At 36.5% G+C, this 22,574-nt stretch overlaps 1 protein-coding gene and 1 long non-coding RNA gene across 3 annotated transcripts in view; one reads left to right on the top strand and one right to left on the bottom strand.

Moving 5' to 3' along the window:
- Positions 1-510: 510 nt before the first annotated feature.
- Positions 511-22,574, top strand: part of LOC106079519 (vitamin D3 receptor-like) — a 34,230-nt gene continuing 12,166 nt past the window's right edge. Inside the window, exons 1-4 of one of the 2 annotated variants that reach the window (XM_056044711.1) lie at positions 511-736; positions 8,717-8,847; positions 10,106-10,247; positions 12,156-12,292. In XM_056044711.1, coding sequence (XP_055900686.1) covers positions 8,746-8,847; positions 10,106-10,247; positions 12,156-12,292 — 381 coding nt within the window. In that variant the 5' untranslated portion in view covers positions 511-736; positions 8,717-8,745. The remainder of the gene's footprint in view (positions 737-8,716; positions 8,848-10,105; positions 10,248-12,155; positions 12,293-22,574) is intronic. The other variant, XM_056044712.1, reaches the window with a different exon arrangement.
- Positions 4,900-7,613, bottom strand: LOC129928792 (uncharacterized). Its single transcript, XR_008780255.1, has 3 exons — positions 6,569-7,613; positions 5,977-6,086; positions 4,900-5,127 (listed from the first exon to the last, which is right to left on the bottom strand). It is a non-coding gene; the product is annotated as an uncharacterized LOC129928792 (long non-coding RNA).

The raw sequence follows: 22,574 nt of genomic DNA, 5'->3' as shown, positions 1-22,574 counted from the left end.
CTTCACATTCACCCCCCTACATTTACATCACTCAACATTCACATCACTCAACATTCACACCACTCCACATTCACACCACTCCACATTCACACTACACCAAGCCGTTCTAGGGTATCGTGAGTAATTGCTGCACTGTCATTGTCAGTGTCTTTGATAGAAGTGAGTAGAAACTACAGCCTTCAGATTAACGTAGGTTTGTGCAGGTCTATCTAGCGTGACTACAATTCTTCGTGGAGGATCAAAAGATTTTCGACGTCATTGGGTAGGTCAGGTGGTCGCTTCGGCTCGTGGAATATTCTTGTAGAAATGTGCCTTACATAAATGACCTACCTGGTCATTGAGTACAGCTCCAGTATAAACACGCTTGAAATATTTTATCTATGTCAATAGTGCTATCATAACACATACTAATCGGCACAGAAGCATTATTATCTTGAGGGACTATGTCTAATACCAACTGGGTCAGAGTTTGCTGTTTGTTATGTGTTTGCGTGTGTGTGTATGTGTGTGTGTATGTAACTATCTTCAGAACTGGAGTGTGTACACACGTAATCGACATGTGTTCAAATGACGTAGACAAATAGTAAAAAAAAAAGAAGTTTAATTTTTTTCATTAAGTAAAATTGAATGCACACAAATGTCTATGTTTTAAATTAATCTCTGTGGTCATTGTCTACATTGACGACGTGATTAACCTTAGTGTTACGTAATAACAAAGCAACAGAATAATTGAAAGGTAAGAATACTTTTAAATATGAGTAGCATTAAATTCTATCTATCTATCTATCTATCTATCTATCTATCTATCTATCTATCTATCTATCTCTATGTTAATGATTCTAGGTGTATCTTTGTTTAATTCCATGCTCCAAGCCATATCTGCACGGTTTCATTGGATTGGGCAAATCTAGGTGGTCATACCGCCCGGTTCTAAGTGTACCCCTGAGTAGGTGGTCATACCGCCCGGTTCTAAGTGTACCCCTGAGTAGGTGGTCATACCGCCCGGTTCTAAGTGTACCCCTGAGTAGGTGGTCATACCGCCCAGTTCTAAGTGTACCCCTGAGTAGGTGGTCATACCGCCCGGTTCTAAGTGTACCCCTGAGTAGGTGGTCATACCGCCCGGTTCTAAGTGTACCCCTGAGTAGGTGGTCATACCGCCCAGTTCTAAGTGTACCCCTGAGTAGGTGGTCATACCGCCCGGTTCTAAGTGTACCCCTGAGTAGGTGGTCATACCGCCCGGTTCTAAGTGTACCACTGAGTAGGTGGTCATACCGCCCAGTTCTAAGTGTACCCCTGAGTAGGTGGTCATACCGCCCAGTTCTAAGTGTACCCCTGAGTAGGTGGTCATACCGCCCCGTTCTAAGTGTAACCCTGAGTAGGTGGTCATACCGCCCGGTTCTAAGTGTACCCCTGAGTAGGTGGTCATACCGCCCAGTTCTAAGTGTACCCCTGAGTAGGTGGTCATACCGCCCAGTTCTAAGTGTACCCCTGAGTAGGTGGTCATACCGCCCGGTTCTAAGTGTACCCCTGAGTAGGTGGTCATACCGCCCAGTTCTAAGTGTAACCCTGAGTAGGTGGTCATACCGCCCGGTTCTAAGTGTAACCCTGAGTAGGTGGTCATACCGCCCGGTTCTAAGTGTACCCCTGAGTAGGTGGTCATACCGCCCAGTTCTAAGTGTACCCCTGAGTAGGTGGTCATACCGCCCAGTTCTAAGTGTACCCCTGAGTAGGTGGTCATACCGCCCGGTTCTAAGTGTAACCCTGAGTAGGTGGTCATACCGCCGGTTCTAAGTGTACCCCTGAGTAGGTGGTCATACCGCCCAGTTCTAAGTGTAACCCTGAGTAGGTGGTCATACCGCCCAGTTCTAAGTGTAACCCCGATAAAAACATTGTGCTAGAACAAGAGCATATTGTATGCATACTATAATTCCTTTTAAAAAAAAGGCACAAGATGCACTTTGGCAACAACCATTTGCATTCACACATTACATTACATAGAAACACACACACATAAATCACGTACAAGACAGTGACTTCTGACACTATTTTTAGAACCATTGTACTGAATTCGAGCGAAATGACATGCTTCATCTACTTCTTTAGCAATTGTTTTTTCAGCTTTCTTTACATTACCGGGTGTAGCACACTAGTAGTTACAAAAACTGCCATTTAAATATTGATTTATACATTTGGTAAATATACACCGAAACGTACATAGTTTGTGTGACCTAAACTTGACAATTGATGCACAGATATACAGAAAACACAAACTTCCAAAAATGTGGTTTACTTTATCAGTTTTTGCATAGACTATATATTACATGGACTGCCAACTCTACGCACTAGGCCTATATTCTTCAATAAACAAGTCCCGTTCACGGAGGCGTCCTTGGTTGCGTGGTAAATTGACTTCCGGTAGATTTTTTTTTACTATATAAAGAAACCATTCCCGAAGATTTTTACCACCACTTTTACAGCAAATCATGAATGGAAACTGAATTGTTAAAGAAGAAGTTACAGAGGTAAGTGTGCATAAATCAATTTCTGACTTAGATCTATAACTGTAAAGCTTTATAGCTGATTTTCTTAGCCAATATAGACTAATTAGACAAGCCTGTATTTCGTGTATTTTCTTGTTTACAACATTGATTGAATTGAGGTTCTTGTGAGAGCATAGCCTATATATATAGGCTATATAAACCAAATAGTAAGACTTATTCAGAAGGATAACCCGGTACATTTAGATCTATATGCTCTTACTATAATAGGCTAAAATGACCTTTCGTTTAAAAGTTTTAAAATAGTCATATATTATGTGTAGGCCTAAAGTAAAGGTAATAAGTCTAGATGTAAAATTTTCTCCCAGTTGAAAAATGTAAGAAAAGTATGTTTGGCATTTAGATGGTGTCGTTGATAAAATAGAAAAAGTACATTCTGTGATGTTTTATAGCAAGTTATTATAACACAGTGCAGGACAGGCCACTGTCCTGTTGCCTCATGTTTCTCACGCCACTCACGGCTATGGCCAAATTTCGAATCCCGGTGCCCCGTGCCTCATATTCTGTTTGACTGCCCCAGACTTGCTGATCTCCGTCTCAACAGGTCAGAGAAACCAAAAATTCTCGATCTGTATGGTGACATATATGCACTACGTAATACAGCAGGGTTTCTGTCCAGAGCTTTTGCAAGAGAAGATTTGAGCCTCTCAAGCCCTCACTCAAATGGAGTTTGATGATGTTGACTTTTTATGCCCTTTTTTCTGTCTTGGTGAGAGTTATTGTAAGACTGAACTATTGACCTGCAGCTGTCGAAGTATTGACTAGCCTTTGTAATCATGACTGCGAATGGTAGTGAGAGTCACATCGTCGTCAAACATCAGTTCCCTAATGTCGTCTCCTCGTTTTGGTCAAGCCAGTTTAAGAAGCCTTCCATCCGATCTACTGTGGATATATACTCCATCTTCCAAGGCGCTATGAGATTACAGACGAAACAATTCCGAATAGTGTTGATGGCCAAAACCCATCCTTGTTTTACCCTGCTCTTGATAGATAATACCGGTACCTAAAAGTCTTAGAGGAAGAACTGTCAAACTTTACAGTTCCTATCATGTGAAGCTGACAGTAGTTTCAATAGCTTATTTGGACAGACAATTTTCACTAGTAAAACCCACTTCTGCTTAGTGTGAGCATATTGCTAATTGAAGTTCATATTTCTATTACTTTCTACTCAAGTCACCCAAGAGAAATTTTATTTAAAGCGAAAACTTTTTATAATGCATTTTTCGTTTGTTGTTTTTTTTTATTAAAGGAGCATACTACTTCCAAAAACCTGATTTGATTGTCACTAACTTTCAAATTGAAAGGGATCTACTAAAAGTGAGATTTTTTTTTACTTTCTCCAATAACATTGTGTTATCAATACATGTATCACTTTAAATTACTTGTAATTGTGAAATAATAGGTAAAAAATCTCCTTAAGTACATGTTATATTTAATCCTATGCATAAAATTTATTTACATTAAAAAAAAAAAATTAAAGCAGGCCTAATTGTAGAGAAAAAATTATTTCTTGTGATTGCATTGAAATCAGCTTTAAAGATGCTGTCCATTGTTGTAACATAAAGTAGTCTTACATTTTTTATTAGCAAATATATATATATTTGTAACATATATTTATAACATGTCTAAACTAGTTTGAATTTCTTTTCTTTTTTTTTTCAGCTGCTCATGAATTTTGAGATTTGGCAGCAAATAGAGGAACAAATTTTATCTGCTTCCACTTAGACAAACAGCATGGAAATGTGCTATTGTAATGAGTAGAAGATATTTGTCATTTAGAGTATCATGAGTCATTGACTTATGAAAACAAAATGCAACAGCAAATTATCAGTCAGCACTTTTCAAGATGAGGAAAAGAACAGTATAAGCTACATTCATTGATGCATTATTTATACAAAAATGTATAGTCAACCAAGTCATCAATCCATTTTTTTATGAAGCCAGTTACAGTTACCATGAAAGGATGAAATTTCAGATAATATTCTGTTTGTTTTATGAAATGAGAATAGGCCTACATCAGAAATTGAAATGGTCATCTTCAGTATTTAATGTTTCATCTAAAAATGATAATTTTATTAATACATATTTGATGTACAAACAAATGAAAACCATTCAAACACTTTTTTTTGTGAAGTATTAACTTATTATTATAGACTTTTTACAGGAATGTATCTTAAGCTTGACTGAAAGAGAAAGTTGCTATAATTTAAATAATAAAATTTAATAGTCTGAACATGTAACTAAAAATTGAATAATGCTAACATTTATTGACAAGTTAATATTGTAATGATGTGCTTTCTATTTTAATAATAATAATAACAATAATATTTAAAAAAAGAACAATATTATCTTCACTTTCTTAATATTATAAACACAATATTTCCTGAAAAGATTTTTTTAAATTATAGAAATAATGCTCAAGTCTTAAGAAATGGTAGTTTTCAGAATCATCAAATCAAGGACAACATAGTATTCATGAACTTCCAGCTATCAGCAAGCTACTAGCAGGTATTATGGAGCACATTCTCCTTTAACTCAGAGGATCACAGGCACTGGACAAATTCTAGTACTGTTGATGGAATAGAAACAACATACATTAAATTCATAACAAGTCACCAATTCAATCTCAGTTTCATATAGTACCAAACTTCCATATGTTCAAGTCCTTTATGGATAAAATCAATTCTGAAAACATCTAACAAAACACTTCCTTAAAGAGTATATTAGGAGTATAGTAAAGTATATTAGAGGTTTTACACAAAAAATGCTATGGGAACATATTATGAAACTAAAATATTACAAAAAAAAAGGAATAGTATAATAATAACAATATTTAATCTTTGACATTATATTCAGTAATATTATGAAAATTTAATGAATGATTAAATGCACTTGAAAGTGAAGGGAACAGATTTAAAAAAAAATTCAGGAAATTTTCTGCACAAGCATGCTGAGGTAACCCAAATAAAGAGAGTCATTGAATATTGTACTGAGTGTTTGAAACATAATTTTTTACTGCATACATTAAATTATAAACATATCTTTGCAAATTTAAAGGGAGAATTTGAAGACAGCTTTTATTCTTTTTGCACTAAGATAAAAGTATTAAATTTTAAGCTGCCCTACTTACTGGAAGGAGGCCTGGTGGCTTAGCGGTAAAGCGCTTGGCTTCCGAACCGGAGACCGGGGTTCAAATCCTGGTGAAGACTGGAATTTTTAATTTGAGTCTGAGTCCACTCAGCTCTAATGGGTACCTGACATTAGTTGGGGAAAGTAATGGCGGTTGGTCACTGTGCTGGCCACATGACACCCTCGTTAACCGTAGGCAACAGAATGGTCAGAAACAGATGATCTTTACATCATCTGCCCTATCGATCACAAGGTCTGAAAGGGAAACTTTACTTTTTTTTTTACTTACTGGAAGTTTCGTAGGAAGAGTTTCTGGCATAACATGTGAGTTTTGTGGCATTCATCCTATTGATAAACTCTTAGAAATAAGAAAGCATCATTTCTTCTTGAAATATACATCTGCGGAAAAGAAAAGAACAATTGCTTTTAATGTGAGCAATAATAAAATTCTAATTAAATTTAAAAAATCTCCAAAATATTTATAGTGACTTAGTTCAAAGAATTATGTAAAGACTTTCTTTAAGCATTTTCTCAACTCATCTGACATCCTTTTCCACCAAGATAACTGGTTAATCTGTACTTCTAATTGAGAATTGTTGCATAATATATTATATTTAATTCTTATGCAAGAAAGTATAATTTGAAGGAAAACACCTTAGATAACAAAAGAGTGGTATTGGCCTGCATGAGAAAACTATCACTTTAGAAATACCCTGCACAGGCTGGAGGGAATATAATATGTTTTATTTACAACATAACAACAATATTGTGTAAATATTCACCTAAAAGTTAGCTTTAAATAAAATAGCACATGGATTCTTACAATTAAAATAGACTTACATAACGTTTAAAAATAAATGATTAATTACTTAAAAACTTACTGTTAAATGTATTTATACAGCTTCTGGCACTGTGTGAAAACTCCTTTGAAAACAATAAGAGCATATTGTGGCAGTATCTGGGTAAATACTTGATTCCACACATTGAATGATAGCAATTAGAGCCCTTTGGGTACCTTTCAACATCCTTTGTGTACTTCTTTGGTAGTTAAGAGAAAAGTTAAGATCTAGATCTACAGTGAATAAATAGCACAATTTGGTACCTATTGCCTACTAGAATATGTGAGAATAATGAAAAACGAAAATAGAACCGATTAGAATGTCTAGTCCAATCTAGTACAGTTGTTTATATCTAGGCAAGATATGAGTTGTGATCAAAAGAGCTAGATCTAGTACATGAGTAGGGCCTATGTTAATGGGCATGGCTGTAGATAGTAGTATTGCTCATCAGAAACATTAAATCTGTAGTGTATAATCAGTGTATAAATCACAAATGGGAATAGATCTAGATACAGATTCTAGATCTTATAACTTTGTCTTTATTATAAGTATAAGAGTCTAGGTCTATTATTATCATAAAAAATATAGATATAAACTAGATATAGATTAGAGTCGTTAGTAAAGATAAAGTCGATCTTCAAATAGTTTAAAGAACGATCTGTGACACTGTGAGCCAAGCACTTCCATTCATGATTCACATATGAAGAAGCTAAGGCTAAGGCGCCTAAGGGCTAAGTAAGACGAAGTTTAAGTTAACAAGTCAGGAAGTCAGATAAAAATTAATCATCATGATCAAGGTAAGATGAAGCTGAACATCTAGACTTGAAATTATCCTAGATCTAGTCTAGAGTCAACTAGAGCTAGATTCTATATAATAGGGGGCCTATATAGATTCTATATCTTCATTCTCTGGGTTTATCAGACACACAAAGATGTTGAATCTAGAGACTCGACGTTCATAATATTTTTAGTCATAATTTTGTTAAGAGTACTATAGGCATAGCCAGATTTTTTATAAAAACAAATTATTATTTTACAAACTTAAAAATGGGCATTTACATAAATAGTGTTTAGTGTTCTATTATATATATTATATATATATATATATATATATATATATATATATATATATATATAGTAGTGTGTTGTGTGTAAGTTCGTATTTGTAGATAAAGTTTATAGCCATAGGTCACTACATCTGGGTGAAAGTCTACATGTTAATGTGTACAATCACTTTCTAGTGAAGTAGAGCCTAATGATTCTAAAATTTTATTGGGCGAATATATTCGAAACAATATCAGATCTTTTTATAGCTTTTAGAAGAATTGGATGTTATTTGGGATTCTAGTTAGTTTAAAAAAATCACTAAAAACTTGAAGGCCGAAATTTTTATGCAGATTTTTCAGTTAGTCATACATACTCGTTGATTTTTTTTTTATGGTTGATTTTCCATTACTATAGATAAAAATGCACATTATCTTGAAATTAAAATCAAATTGAATAAAAAAAATATTTGTAGATCTGAACAAAAGTTGGTAAAGATGTAAGATTGTAGGCTTATTGACTCACTATATTGTTATTTTATTTAGACTGACTCATTCACAGACTTAACTTAGGCCTATATCACCCATTATATACAAAATTAATAAATGACACTCTCAGAAATGTATTGACTCTTTCAGTAAATCGCTTATCACATTTAAAATATACATTGTAAAAATAATGATAATAATTATCAAATGTGATGAAAAAAAAAAGATAAACATAATCCAAACTGGCAGCACCTATGAGCAGACAATTAATGTCGTAAACAAGAATACACGAAATACAGGCTTGGCTAATTATCTATATTGGCTAAGAAAATCAGTTACAAAGCTTTATAGTCATAGATCTAAGTCACAAATTGATTTGTGCACACTTACCTCTGTAACATCGTATATGACAATTAAGTTTCCATTTATGATTTGCTGTAAAATTGATGATAAAAATCTTCGGGAATAGTTTCTTTATATAGTAACAAATTCTACCGGAAGTAAATTTACCACGCAACCAAGGACGCCTCGGTGAATGGAACTTATGCTTAGTTTCCTTAGTGTTGGCAGTCCATGTAATATATAGTCTATGGTTTTTGTAAACATTTCAATGTCTTATTGCTTTACTTTACGTTATTTATTTATTTGTGGTTGTTAGTCTGCTGCAAGGGACATAATTCATTGGACATGAAGGAAGTTAACAATACATCAATTCTTCCTCCTTGTCAAGTCTGCGCCGGCGACAGTTCAGGCTACCATTATGGTGCCAACACATGCGAAGCTTGTAAGGTAACAACTATTATTTATTTACACATTTTCTTTACCCACACCATGGCCGGTCCTACAGGTTGCGGGGCCCTATGCGAAACGGAATTTGCGGGGCCTAATTTGGGTTAAGATAAGTATAAATAAGTGAAAATTAAGACTTTGTATTAGAAAATAAATTTGTCATTGCATTTTATTTATAGTTTACTATATACAAAATCACTGTCAAAAATGAACTTTACGAGCCATCTACAGTAGATAGTAGTTTTTTAACAAAAAAGCCGATAAACTTTCATATCTGCCTTTTAGATTTACTATCGACGAGCAAAATATCGCTTTATTTTTTCCTAAGAGGTCGAGATAGATAAACATCTATATTTGTATGCCAGTGACTATTAAAGTAAATGAAGTATTAGAACTTTTGTTTTGGTTAAAATTCGGCTTATTATTACATTTTTATTAAATGAAAGCTGACAATACCGTTTTGTTTTGTTTTTTTATCGCGAGTAGGATTGGCGTTTTCCATATTGAATGACACCCCGAAATGACAATTTTGTCTGTTTTAATGAGATTTGCATCAGTTTTCAAAATATTTTTATAATTTCAGGAGATTTTCATTACTTTTTCTTATATTTGATTATTTCAGAATTCCAAGAACCCTTAATATTAAGTTAAAATGTTTTAATATAATAATTTACACCTAGAATTCGCATCGCGCGGGGCCTATGAAAGCGCGGGGCCCACTGCGGCTGCATAGGTTGCAGTGGCCTAAGACCGGTCCTGACCCACACATATACAGGTAAGTAAATACATTTATTTAGATTAAAGTTTATGCTTCGCTACTTTTTTTTGCAAAAAAATGACAATATTGAGGAGGGGGGAGCCTAGGGGGATGAAACACTGACCTATATATTTCATACGTTACTTCAGAAATAATAATGAGCCTCCATTTTAGGGATTCATTTCCCTCGTAATACTAATATTAATAATAAAAGGTTTCTGTTTCTGTGACCGAAGATTACCAAGGTGGCCAGCACAAAGACCAACCGCCTTTACTTTTACCCAAAAATGTCAGGTACCCATTAACATCCAAGCCCCTTACCAGTCAGCCCCTCGCCCTGACAATACTCTAATGTGGGCCACGTCTCTATTTCAGGGATTTACCAGTCAGCCCGCGCGCCGTGACAATACACTAATGTGGGCCACGTCTCTATTTCAGGGATTTACCAGTCAGCCCGCGCGCCCTGATTAAAAACTAATGTGGGCCACGTCTCTATTTCAGGGCTTCTTCCGACGCTCTCTCCAACGTTCCATCTATTACCTGTGCCAGAACAACAAGGCCTGTGACGTCACCGGCTACAACCGGATACTGTGCAGTTTTTGCAGGTACCAGAAATGTCTACACGTGGGCATGTCCAAGAAAGGTACGCTGGCAAACAGATTCAATTCAAACTGTCAATTTATCTCGAGTGAGAGTTAATTTGCATAAGTGATATCGAGGAAGGTCTAGAATTGGCGTTGACACCAGATGCATATGAAATAATGGTTTTCAAATTTAGACCCTGTTTACCAGATTTTGTCTACAGCCTTCACCCCGGCCCCTATTTTGTCTACAGCCTCCATCCCCGGCCCCTATTTTGTCTCATCTTTCTCTTCTTTAATTTACGTAGTCAGCAGGGGCGGACTGGCTATATGGGCAAACGGGCAAATGCCCGGTGGGCCGGTACCAAATGGGCCGGTCTGGTCGCGACCAAAGAAAAAAAATTCAATGCAGACAACTTAAAAAAAAAAGTGACAGCAGCAAGACACAAAGGCCCGAACACGTTTTCTTGTTGTTGTTTTTTTTTTTATTATTTTTACAATTAATTTTGTTTTGAAATTCAACAAGAATATAATTTTAAGAATTACACTTTACATTGTAGGTATTATCATTTGTAAAACGTTAGACCGTACTTTCTGCTCTGCATGAGCGGCATGGTCTTCAACACTACTTTGATGTCTTCGAGACTGTGTTTGGCCTGATCGTTTTGCTGGTCGGCATGGGCCTTTGATGGCACTCCTATTTTGTTTTGCTCCTTCCCTCACCCGTCTTTTGATGGTTCCATGAAAGTTAACGAAAAAGAGGGATGGGAGAGGATAAGTTAGAAAACATTAATATAACGTGGCAAAAGGGGAAACAATTAGACAAAACACATACACACAGCCGCGAAATTGCAAACCAACCAACTTATTCACAGCTCAATATGGGTATAAAGATAAGATAAGATAAGATAATTTTTATTGATCCAATGTAATGGAAATTCAGTTTGACTACAATTGACAACCTCAGCGTAACTACTGTACAAAAACAGTAGTTCTACTTTCTGCGATTTGAAAAGAAAAAGTAAGTTTCTTGTTGTTTATTTGTAATAACATAGATCTAAAAATACTACATTTATGGCTTACAAAAAAAAATTATTTAATTAAAACATAAATCTAGATCTAAATCAATTTTATACCGTTGTGATTAACGGCAAACTTATGCTTAGTATGAAGTCATTGATGATGAAAATTATTACAATAATTACAATAATTTATATAGCGCTGTCACATCCGATATTTAATGAAATGAGATTTAGAATCATTTATATTTTAAATAATATATTGATATACAAATCTCGTTTTTGAGAATGTACTAGGACGAAGCAAGAGCTTTTCACATTTAGAAGTCCCTCTCTAACCGTTCTGCTTTCTCTTATCTTTTAAAGGAATATATATATATATATAATTCGTCCATCGTAGTTCGATTATGACCACTTTGTCATCCAGGGGGATGAGGGCTTTCCACTTGACCCGAGAATGAGGCAGAAATAACGTAAGCACTTCTCGAAGGGGACGAAATCCGACATAGTTAATCATATCTGTGAACACTGGAGGATTAGTTTCCTTTGTTGGTATCAAACAAAATATTTAAAAACCGGTAACTAATGGACTAATTGGTTCATTCTTTTAATTGATTCATGAATTGATTACGTCAGTGAATAATTGCGCAAATGTTATACTTGATCCGAGAATGGGTTTGGGAGAAATACCGTGTTCAAACTTTTTACCAAACAGACAGATAAACAGACAGAGTGAATTTAAGTTTTGTAAAAACTCTCTTCTGTCATACTTCAAAACAATAGGTCTAAAGTAAAAAATGAGGATGTCTTAAAGGGAAAAAACTTATTTCATGTCTTCCAAACATTCTATGCATATAATACTTACACCTGTGAGGACCAGAAATTAGACTAAAATCAATGTGTAAAACTCTGGTTTGCGCTGTAATTAATGTGAGAATGTCATTCCTCCAGCCATTAAAACAGGTCGATACTCTCACGAGAAGCGCACACGGAACATTCTGGAAGTTAAACGACTACAAGAGAAGGAAATATCACAAGCCTTCAAGGATAATAACAAGCGACTAAGTCAATCAAAGACCCAGTCTAAGGTACCGGTACAGTAGATCTAGTGGCTAGTAAAGAGACTATCATACGGATAGACAGATAAATCCAAGTGGACAGACTATCATAAGCATGGGCGTAGCAAGGGGGGTTAGGGTTCAGCCCCCCCCCCCAATGACCTCTCCCCCCAGAGGGGGGTGGAATTTAGTGACTGATTTTTTGCTTCGATTTTGTTTATTCTAGGTGAGGTTTTAATACTAAATCATCACTTTCCCCAGCGCAGCCAAAGGGGTTTTTGAGTTTAAACCCCTCTACCAAGGGTTTTGCATTTAAATCCCCCTCTTCTATAATAAAAATGCAAACGACTATCCCCAAATTCCAAAAGCACAGCTAAGAAAGATTTTTATTAAAAAAAAAAACCCATTCGAAATTTACGATAAAACTCTCTCTTTAATAAAAAAAAAGCAAATTACAAACTCAAAATCCTAAGAGCGTAGCCAAAGGGGTTTTGAGTTTAACCCCCCCCCCCCTTTTCAGCGGATTTGAAGCCAAAAAATACCTCTTCAATATAAACAGCAAATTACGCACTCAAAATGCTATGAGCGTAGCCAAAGGGATCTTGGGTTTAAATCCCCCTTCAGCGGGGTTTGAAGCTAAAAAGTACCTCTTCAATAAAAACAAAAAGCAAATTACGAACTCAAATGCTATGAGAGTAGCCAAAGGGGTTTTTAGCTTAAACCCCCTTTCAGCAGGGTTTGAAGCTAAAAAATACCTCTTCAATATAAAAAAAAAAAGCAAATTACACACTCAAAAATCTTTGCGCGTAGTCAAGACAAGTGAGGTTTTGAGTTTAAACCCATTCCTCCAGATGCTTTTTTTTTTAAGTTTAAAACCCCTCCAGGTGGTTTTGGGTTTAAAATCCCCCTACTGAGAGTTTTGAGGTTGAAAACCTCTCTTTTCAATATTATTCTAAAGCAAAATACAGTCACCAAATTCTATGAGCGTAGCTAAAAAGGGGTTATGAATTTAAAAAAAAAACAACTCCAGAGATTTTTTAGTTTAAAATCCCCCAACACATGATTTTGACAATATAATATAATATATAAAATCTAAAAAAAACTAGACACCTAACTCCAAGAGAGTAGCCAATAGAGGTTACAAATTTCTACAATTGGCTGGGCTCCATAAAATACTAAATGTGGCTCTACAAAGATTGCTAAGACGGATTTCAGGAGTCTTTATTGAGATCGGGTCTCAATCAAGAAAATCCTATGCCAAACTAGGAGTCGACCCCTTAGTAAGGTTGTGTCAGAGCGTCGCATGAGGTTTGCGGGACATGTTCTCCGACAAATTACGCATAATAAGAGTTCCTATGACATGGAGGCCATTACAAGGAAAGCATAAACAGGGACATCCTAGTACAACATGGCGCTACACTTTCATGGAGGACCTCAGAGCAGGTGGGAAGAGGCTTTAGACATTGCCAGTGACAGGTTTTGTGGAAACAGCTTGCCGCCCAATGCGCCGAACAGCGCCCGAAGTATCTAAGTCAGTATTAATACCACATTAGGAACAGATAAATGTAGATCTATTGGCTAGTAGACAGACCATCATATTGACAGACAGATAAATGTAGATCTATTGGCTAGTAGACAGACCATCATATGGAGGAACAGATAAATGTAGATCTATTGGCTAGTAGACAGACCATCATAAGGACAGACAGATAAATGTAGATCTATTGGCTAGTAGACAGACCATCATATGGAGGAACAGATAAATGTAGATCTATTGGCTAGTAGACAGACCATCATAAGGACAGACAGATAAATGTAGATCTATTGGCTAGTAGACAGACCATCATATGGAGGAACAGATAAATGTAGATCTATTGGCTAGTAGACAGACCATCATATGGAGGAACAGATAAATGTAGATCTATTGGCTAGTAGACAGACCATCATATGGAGGAACAGATAAATGTAGATCTATTGGCTAGTAGACAGACCATCATATGGACAGACAGATAAATGTAGATCTATTGGCTAGTAGACAGACCATCATAAGGACAGACAGATAAATGTAGATCTATTGGCTAGTAGACAGACCATCATATGGAGGAACAGATAAATGTAGATCTATTGGCTAGTAGACAGACCATCATATGGAGGAACAGATAAATGTAGATCTATTGGCTAGTAGAGAGACCATCATAAGAACAGACAGATAAATGTAGATCTATTGGCTAGTAGACAGACCATCATATGGAGGAACAGATAAATGTAGATCTATTGGCTAGTAGACAGACCATCACATGGATGAACAGATAAATGTAGATCTATTGGCTAGTAGACAGACCATCATATTGACAGACAGATAAATGTAGATCTATTGGCTAGTAGACAGCCCATCATATGGACAGACAGATAAAAGTAGATCTATTGGCTAGTAGACAGACCATCATATGGACAGACAGATAAATGTAGATCTATTGGCTAGTAGACAGACCATCATATGGACAGACAGATAAATGTAGATCTATTGGCTAGTAGACAGACCATCATATGGAGGAACAGATAAATGTAGATCTATTGGCTAGTAGACAGACCATCATATGGAGGAACAGATAAATGTAGATCTATTGGCTAGTAGACAGACCATCATATGGAGGAACAGATAAATGTAGATCTATTGGCTAGTAGACAGACCATCACATGGATGAACAGATAAATGTAGATCTATTGGCTAGTAGACAGACCATCATATTGACAGACAGATAAATGTAGATCTATTGGCTAGTAGACAGCCCATCATATGGACAGACAGATAAAAGTAGATCTATTGGCTAGTAGACAGACCATCATATGGACAGACAGATAAATGTAGATCTATTGGCTAGTAGACAGACCATCATATGGACAGACAGATAAATGTAGATCTATTGGCTAGTAGACAGACCATCATATGGAGGAACAGATAAATGTAGATCTATTGGCTAGTAGACAGACCATCATATGGAGGAACAGATAAATGTAGATCTATTGGCTAGTAGACAGACCATCATATGGAGGAACAGATAAATGTAGATCTATTGGCTAGTAGACAGACCATCATATTGACAGACAGATAAATGTAGATCTATTGGCTAGTAGACAGACCATCATATGGACAGACAGATAAATGTATATCTACTGGCTAGTAGACAGACCATCATATGGAGGAACAGATAAATGTAGATCTATTGGCTAGTAGACAGACCATCATATGGAGGAACAGATAAATGTAGATCTATTGGCTAGTAGACAGACCATCATAAGGACAGACAGATAAATGTAGATCTATTGGCTAGTAGACAGACCATCATATGGCGGAACAGATAAATGTAGATCTATTGGCTAGTAGACAGACCATCATATGGACAGACATATAAATGTAGATCTATTGGCTAGTAGACAGACCATCATATGGGCAGACAGATAAATGTAGATCTATTGGCTAGTAGACAGACCATCATATGGAGGAACAGATAAATGTAGATCTATTGGCTAGTAGACAGCCCATCATATGGAGGAACAGATAAATGTAGATCTATTGGCTAGTAGACAGACCATTATATGGAGGAACAGATAAATGTAGATCTATTGGCTAGTAGACAGACCATCATAAGGACAGACAGATAAATGTATATCTACTGGCTAGTAGACAGACCATCATATGGAGGAACAGATAAATGTAGATCTATTGGCTAGTAGACAGACCATCATAAGGACAGACAGATAAATGTATATCTACTGGCTAGTAGACAGACCATCATATGGAGGAACAGATAAATGTAGATCTATTGGCTAGTAGACAGACCATCATAAGGACAGACAGATAAATGCATATCTACTGGCTAGTAGACAGACCATCATATGGAGGAACAGATAAATGTAGATCTATTGGCTAGTAGACAGACCATCATAAGGACAGAGATAAATGTATATCTACTGGCTAGTAGACAGACCATCACATGGATGAACAGATAAATGTAGATCTATTGGCTAGTAGACAGACCATCATATTGACAGACAGATAAATGTAGATCTATTGGCTAGTAGACAGCCCATCATATGGACAGACAGATAAAAGTAGATCTATTGGCTAGTAGACAGACCATCATATCGAGGAACAGATAAATGTAGATCTATTGGCTAGTAGACAGACCATCATATGGAGGAACAGATAAATGTAGATCTATTGGCTAGTAGACAGACCATCATATGGAGGAACAGATAAATGTAGATCTATTGGCTAGTAGACAGACCATCATATTGACAGACAGATAAATGTAGATCTATTGGCTAGTAGACAGCCCATCATATGGACAGACAGATAAAAGTAGATCTATTGGCTAGTAGACAGACCATCATATGGACAGACAGATAAATGTAGATCTATTGGCTAGTAGACAGACCATCATATGGAGGAACAGATAAATGTAGATCTATTGGCTAGTAGACAGACCATCATATGGAGGAACAGATAAATGTAGATCTATTGGCTAGTAGACAGACCATCATATGGAGGAACAGATAAATGTATATCTATTGGCTAGTAGACAGACCATCATATTGACAGACAGATAAATGTAGATCTATTGGCTAGTAGACAGACCATCATATGGACAGACAGATAAATGTATATCTACTGGCTAGTAGACAGACCATCATATGGAGGAACAGATAAATGTAGATCTATTGGCTAGTAGACAGACCATCATAAGGACAGACAGATAAATGTATATCTACTGGCTAGTAGACAGACCATCATATGGAGGAACAGATAAATGTAGATCTATTGGCTAGTAGACAGACCATCATAAGGACAGAGATAAATGTATATCTACTGGCTAGTAGACAGACCATCATATGGAGGAACAGATAAATGTAGATCTATTGGCTAGTAGACAGACCATCATAAGGACAGACAGATAAATGTATATCTACTGGCTAGTAGACAGACCATCATATGGAGGAACAGATAAATGTAGATCTATTGGCTAGTAGACAGACCATCATAAGGACAGACAGATAAATGTATATCTACTGGCTAGTAGACAGACCATCATATGGAGGAACAGATAAATGTAGATCTATTGGCTAGTAGACAGACCATCATAAGGACAGACAGATAAATGTATATCTACTGGCTAGTAGACAGACCATCATATGGAGGAACAGATAAATGTAGATCTATTGGCTAGTAGACAGACCATCATAAGGACAGACAGATAAATGTATATCTACTGGCTAGTAGACAGACCATCATATGGAGGAACAGATAAATGTAGATCTATTGGCTAGTAGACAGACCATCATAAGGACAGACAGATAAATGTATATCTACTGGCTAGTAGACAGACCATCATATGGAGGAACAGATAAATGTAGATCTATTGGCTAGTAGACATACCATCATATGGAGGAACAGATAAATGTAGATCTATTGGCTAGTAGACAGACCATTATATGGAGGAACAGATAAATGTAGATCTATTGGCTAGTAGACAGACCATCATAAGGACAGACAGATAAATGTATATCTACTGGCTAGTAGACAGACCATCATATGGAGGAACAGATAAATGTAGATCTATTGGCTAGTAGACAGACCATCATAAGGACAGACAGATAAATGTATATCTACTGGCTAGTAGACAGACCATCATATGGAGGAACAGATAAATGTAGATCTATTGGCTAGTAGACAGACCATCATAAGGACAGACAGATAAATGTATATCTACTGGCTAGTAGACAGACCATCATATGGAGGAACAGATAAATGTAGATCTATTGGCTAGTAGACAGACCATCATAAGGACAGAGATAAATGTATATCTACTGGCTAGTAGACAGACCATCACATGGATGAACAGATAAATGTAGATCTATTGGCTAGTAGACAGACCATCATATTGACAGACAGATAAATGTAGATCTATTGGCTAGTAGACAGCCCATCATATGGACAGACAGATAAAAGTAGATCTATTGGCTAGTAGACAGACCATCATATGGACAGACAGATAAATGTAGATCTATTGGCTAGTAGACAGACCATCATATCGAGGAACAGATAAATGTAGATCTATTGGCTAGTAGACAGACCATCATATGGAGGAACAGATAAATGTAGATCTATTGGCTAGTAGACAGACCATCATATGGAGGAACAGATAAATGTAGATCTATTGGCTAGTAGACAGACCATCATATTGACAGACAGATAAATGTAGATCTATTGGCTAGTAGACAGCCCATCATATGGACAGACAGATAAAAGTAGATCTATTGGCTAGTAGACAGACCATCATATGGACAGACAGATAAATGTAGATCTATTGGCTAGTAGACAGACCATCATATGGAGGAACAGATAAATGTAGATCTATTGGCTAGTAGACAGACCATCATATGGAGGAACAGATAAATGTAGATCTATTGGCTAGTAGACAGACCATCATATGGAGGAACAGATAAATGTATATCTATTGGCTAGTAGACAGACCATCATATTGACAGACAGATAAATGTAGATCTATTGGCTAGTAGACAGACCATCATATGGACAGACAGATAAATGTATATCTACTGGCTAGTAGACAGACCATCATATGGAGGAACAGATAAATGTAGATCTATTGGCTAGTAGACAGACCATCATAAGGACAGACAGATAAATGTATATCTACTGGCTAGAAGACAGACCATCATATGGAGGAACAGATAAATGTAGATCTATTGGCTAGTAGACAGACCATCATAAGGACAGAGATAAATGTATATCTACTGGCTAGTAGACAGACCATCATATGGAGGAACAGATAAATGTAGATCTATTGGCTAGTAGACAGACCATCATAAGGACAGACAGATAAATGTATATCTACTGGCTAGTAGACAGACCATCATATGGAGGAACAGATAAATGTAGATCTATTGGCTAGTAGACAGACCATCATAAGGACAGACAGATAAATGTATATCTACTGGCTAGTAGACAGACCATCATATGGAGGAACAGATAAATGTAGATCTATTGGCTAGTAGACAGACCATCATAAGGACAGACAGATAAATGTATATCTACTGGCTAGTAGACAGACCATCATATGGAGGAACAGATAAATGTAGATCTATTGGCTAGTAGACAGACCATCATAAGGACAGACAGATAAATGTATATCTACTGGCTAGTAGACAGACCATCATATGGAGGAACAGATAAATGTAGATCTATTGGCTAGTAGACAGACCATCATAAGGACAGACAGATAAATGTATATCTACTGGCTAGTAGACAGACCATCATATGGAGGAACAGATAAATGTAGATCTATTGGCTAGTAGACAGACCATCATAAGGACAGACAGATAAATGTATATCTACTGGCTAGTAGACAGACCATCATATGGAGGAACAGATAAATGTAGATCTATTGGCTAGTAGACAGACCATCATAAGGACAGACAGATAAATGTATATCTACTGGCTAGTAGACAGACCATCATATGGAGGAACAGATAAATGTAGATCTATTGGCTAGTAGACAGACCATCATAAGGACAGACAGATAAATGTATATCTACTGGCTAGTAGACAGACCATCATATGGAGGAACAGATAAATGTAGATCTATTGGCTAGTAGACAGACCATCATAAGGACAGACAGATAAATGTATATCTACTGGCTAGTAGACAGACCATCATAAGGACAGACAGATAAATGTATATCTACTGGCTAGTAGACAGACCATCATATGGAGGAACAGATAAATGTAGATCTATTGGCTAGTAGACAGACCATCATAAGGACAGACAGATAAATGTATATCTACTGGCTAGTAGACAGACCATCATATGGAGGAACAGATAAATGTAGATCTATTGGCTAGTAGACAGACCATCATAAGGACAGACAGATAAATGTATATCTACTGGCTAGTAGACAGACCATCATATGGAGGAACAGATAAATGTATATCTACTGGCTAGTAGACAGACCATCATATGGAGGAACAGATAAATGTAGATCTACTGGCTAGTAGACAAACCATCATATGGAGGAACAGATAAATGTAGATCTATTGGCTAGTAGACAGACCATCATATGGAGGAACAGATAAATGTATATCTACTGGCTAGTAGACAGACCATCATATGGAGGAACAGATAAATGTATATCTACTGGCTAGTAGACAGACCATCATATGGAGGAACAGATAAATGTAGATCTATTGGCTAGTAGACAGACCATCATAAGGACAGACAGATAAATGTATATCTACTGGCTAGTAGACAGACCATCATATGGAGGAACAGATAAATGTAGATCTATTGGCTAGTAGACAGACCATCATAAGGACAGACAGATAAATGTATATCTACTGGCTAGTAGACAGACCATCATATGGAGGAACAGATAAATGTAGATCTACTGGCTAGTAGACAGACCATCATATGGAGGAACAGATAAATGTAGATCTATTGGCTAGTAGACAGACCATCATATGGAGGAACAGATAAATGTAGATCTATTGGCTAGTAGACAGACCATCATATGGAGGAACAGATAAATGTAGATCTATTGGCTAGTAGACAGACCATCATATGGAGGAACAGATAAATGTGGATCTATTGGCTAGTAGACAGACCATCATAAGGACAGACAGATAAATGTATATCTACTGGCTAGTAGACAGACCATCATATGGAGGAACAGATAAATGTAGATCTATTGGCTAGTAGACAGACCATCATAAGGACAGACAGATAAATGTATATCTACTGGCTAGTAGACAGACCATCATATGGAGGAACAGATAAATGTAGATCTATTGGCTAGTAGACAGACCATCATAAGGACAGACAGATAAATGTATATCTACTGGCTAGTAGACAGACCATCATATGGAGGAACAGATAAATGTAGATCTATTGGCTAGTAGACAGACCATCATATGGACAGACAGATAAATGTACATCTACTGGCTAGTAGACAGACCATCATAAGGAAAGACAGATAAATGTATATCTACTGGCTAGTAGACAGACCATCATATGGAGGAACAGATAAATGTAGATCTATTGGCTAGTAGACAGACCATCATAAGGACAGACAGATAAATGTATATCTACTGGCTAGTAGACAGACCATCATATGGAGGAACAGATAAATGTAGATCTATTGGCTAGTAGACAGACCATCATAAGGACAGACAGATAAATGTATATCTACTGGCTAGTAGACAGACCATCATATGGAGGAACAGATAAATGTATATCTACTGGCTAGTAGACAGACCATCATATGGAGGAACAGATAAATGTAGATCTATTGGCTAGTAGACAGACCATCATATGGAGGAACAGATAAATGTATATCTACTGGCTAGTAGACAGACCATCATATGGAGGAACAGATAAATGTATATCTACTGGCTAGTAGACAGACCATCATATGGAGGAACAGATAAATGTATATCTATTGGCTAGTAGACAGACCATCATATGGAGGAACAGATAAATGTAGATCTATTGGCTAGTAGACAGACCATCATATGGAGGAACAGATAAATGTAGATCTATTGGCTAGTAGACAGACCATCATATGGAGGAACAGATAAATGTAGATCTATTGGCTAGTAGACAGACCATCATAAGGACAGACAGATAAATGTATATCTATTGGCTAGTAGACAGACCATCATAAGGACAGACAGATAAATGTATATCTACTGGCTAGTAGACAGACCATCATATGGAGGAACAGATACATGTAGATCTATTGGCTAGTAGACAGACCATCATATGGAGGAACAGATAAATGTAGATCTATTGGTTAGTAGACAGACCATCATAAGGACAGACAGATAAATGTATATCTACTGGCTAGTAGACAGACCATCATATGGAGGAACAGATAAATGTAGATCTATTGGCTAGTAGACAGACCATCATATGGAGGAACAGATAAATGTAGATCTATTGGCTAGTAGACAGACCATCATAAGGACAGACAGATAAATGTATATCTACTGGCTAGTAGACAGACCATCATATGGAGGAACAGATAAATGTAGATCTATTGGCTAGTAGACAGACCATCATATGGAGGAACAGATAAATGTAGATCTATTGGCTAGTAGACAGACCATCATAAGGACAGACAGATAAATGTATATCTATTGGCTAGTAGACAGACCATCATAAGGACAGACAGATAAATGTATATCTACTGGCTAGTAGACAGACCATCATATGGAGGAACAGATAAATGTAGA

The sequence above is a fragment of the Biomphalaria glabrata genome, chromosome 10 (genome assembly GCF_947242115.1).
Source record: "Biomphalaria glabrata chromosome 10, xgBioGlab47.1, whole genome shotgun sequence".
Lineage (NCBI taxonomy): Eukaryota > Metazoa > Mollusca > Gastropoda > Planorbidae > Biomphalaria > Biomphalaria glabrata.
The sequence above is the reverse complement of the archived record's forward strand: the minus strand, read 5'-3'. Positions and strand labels throughout refer to the sequence as shown.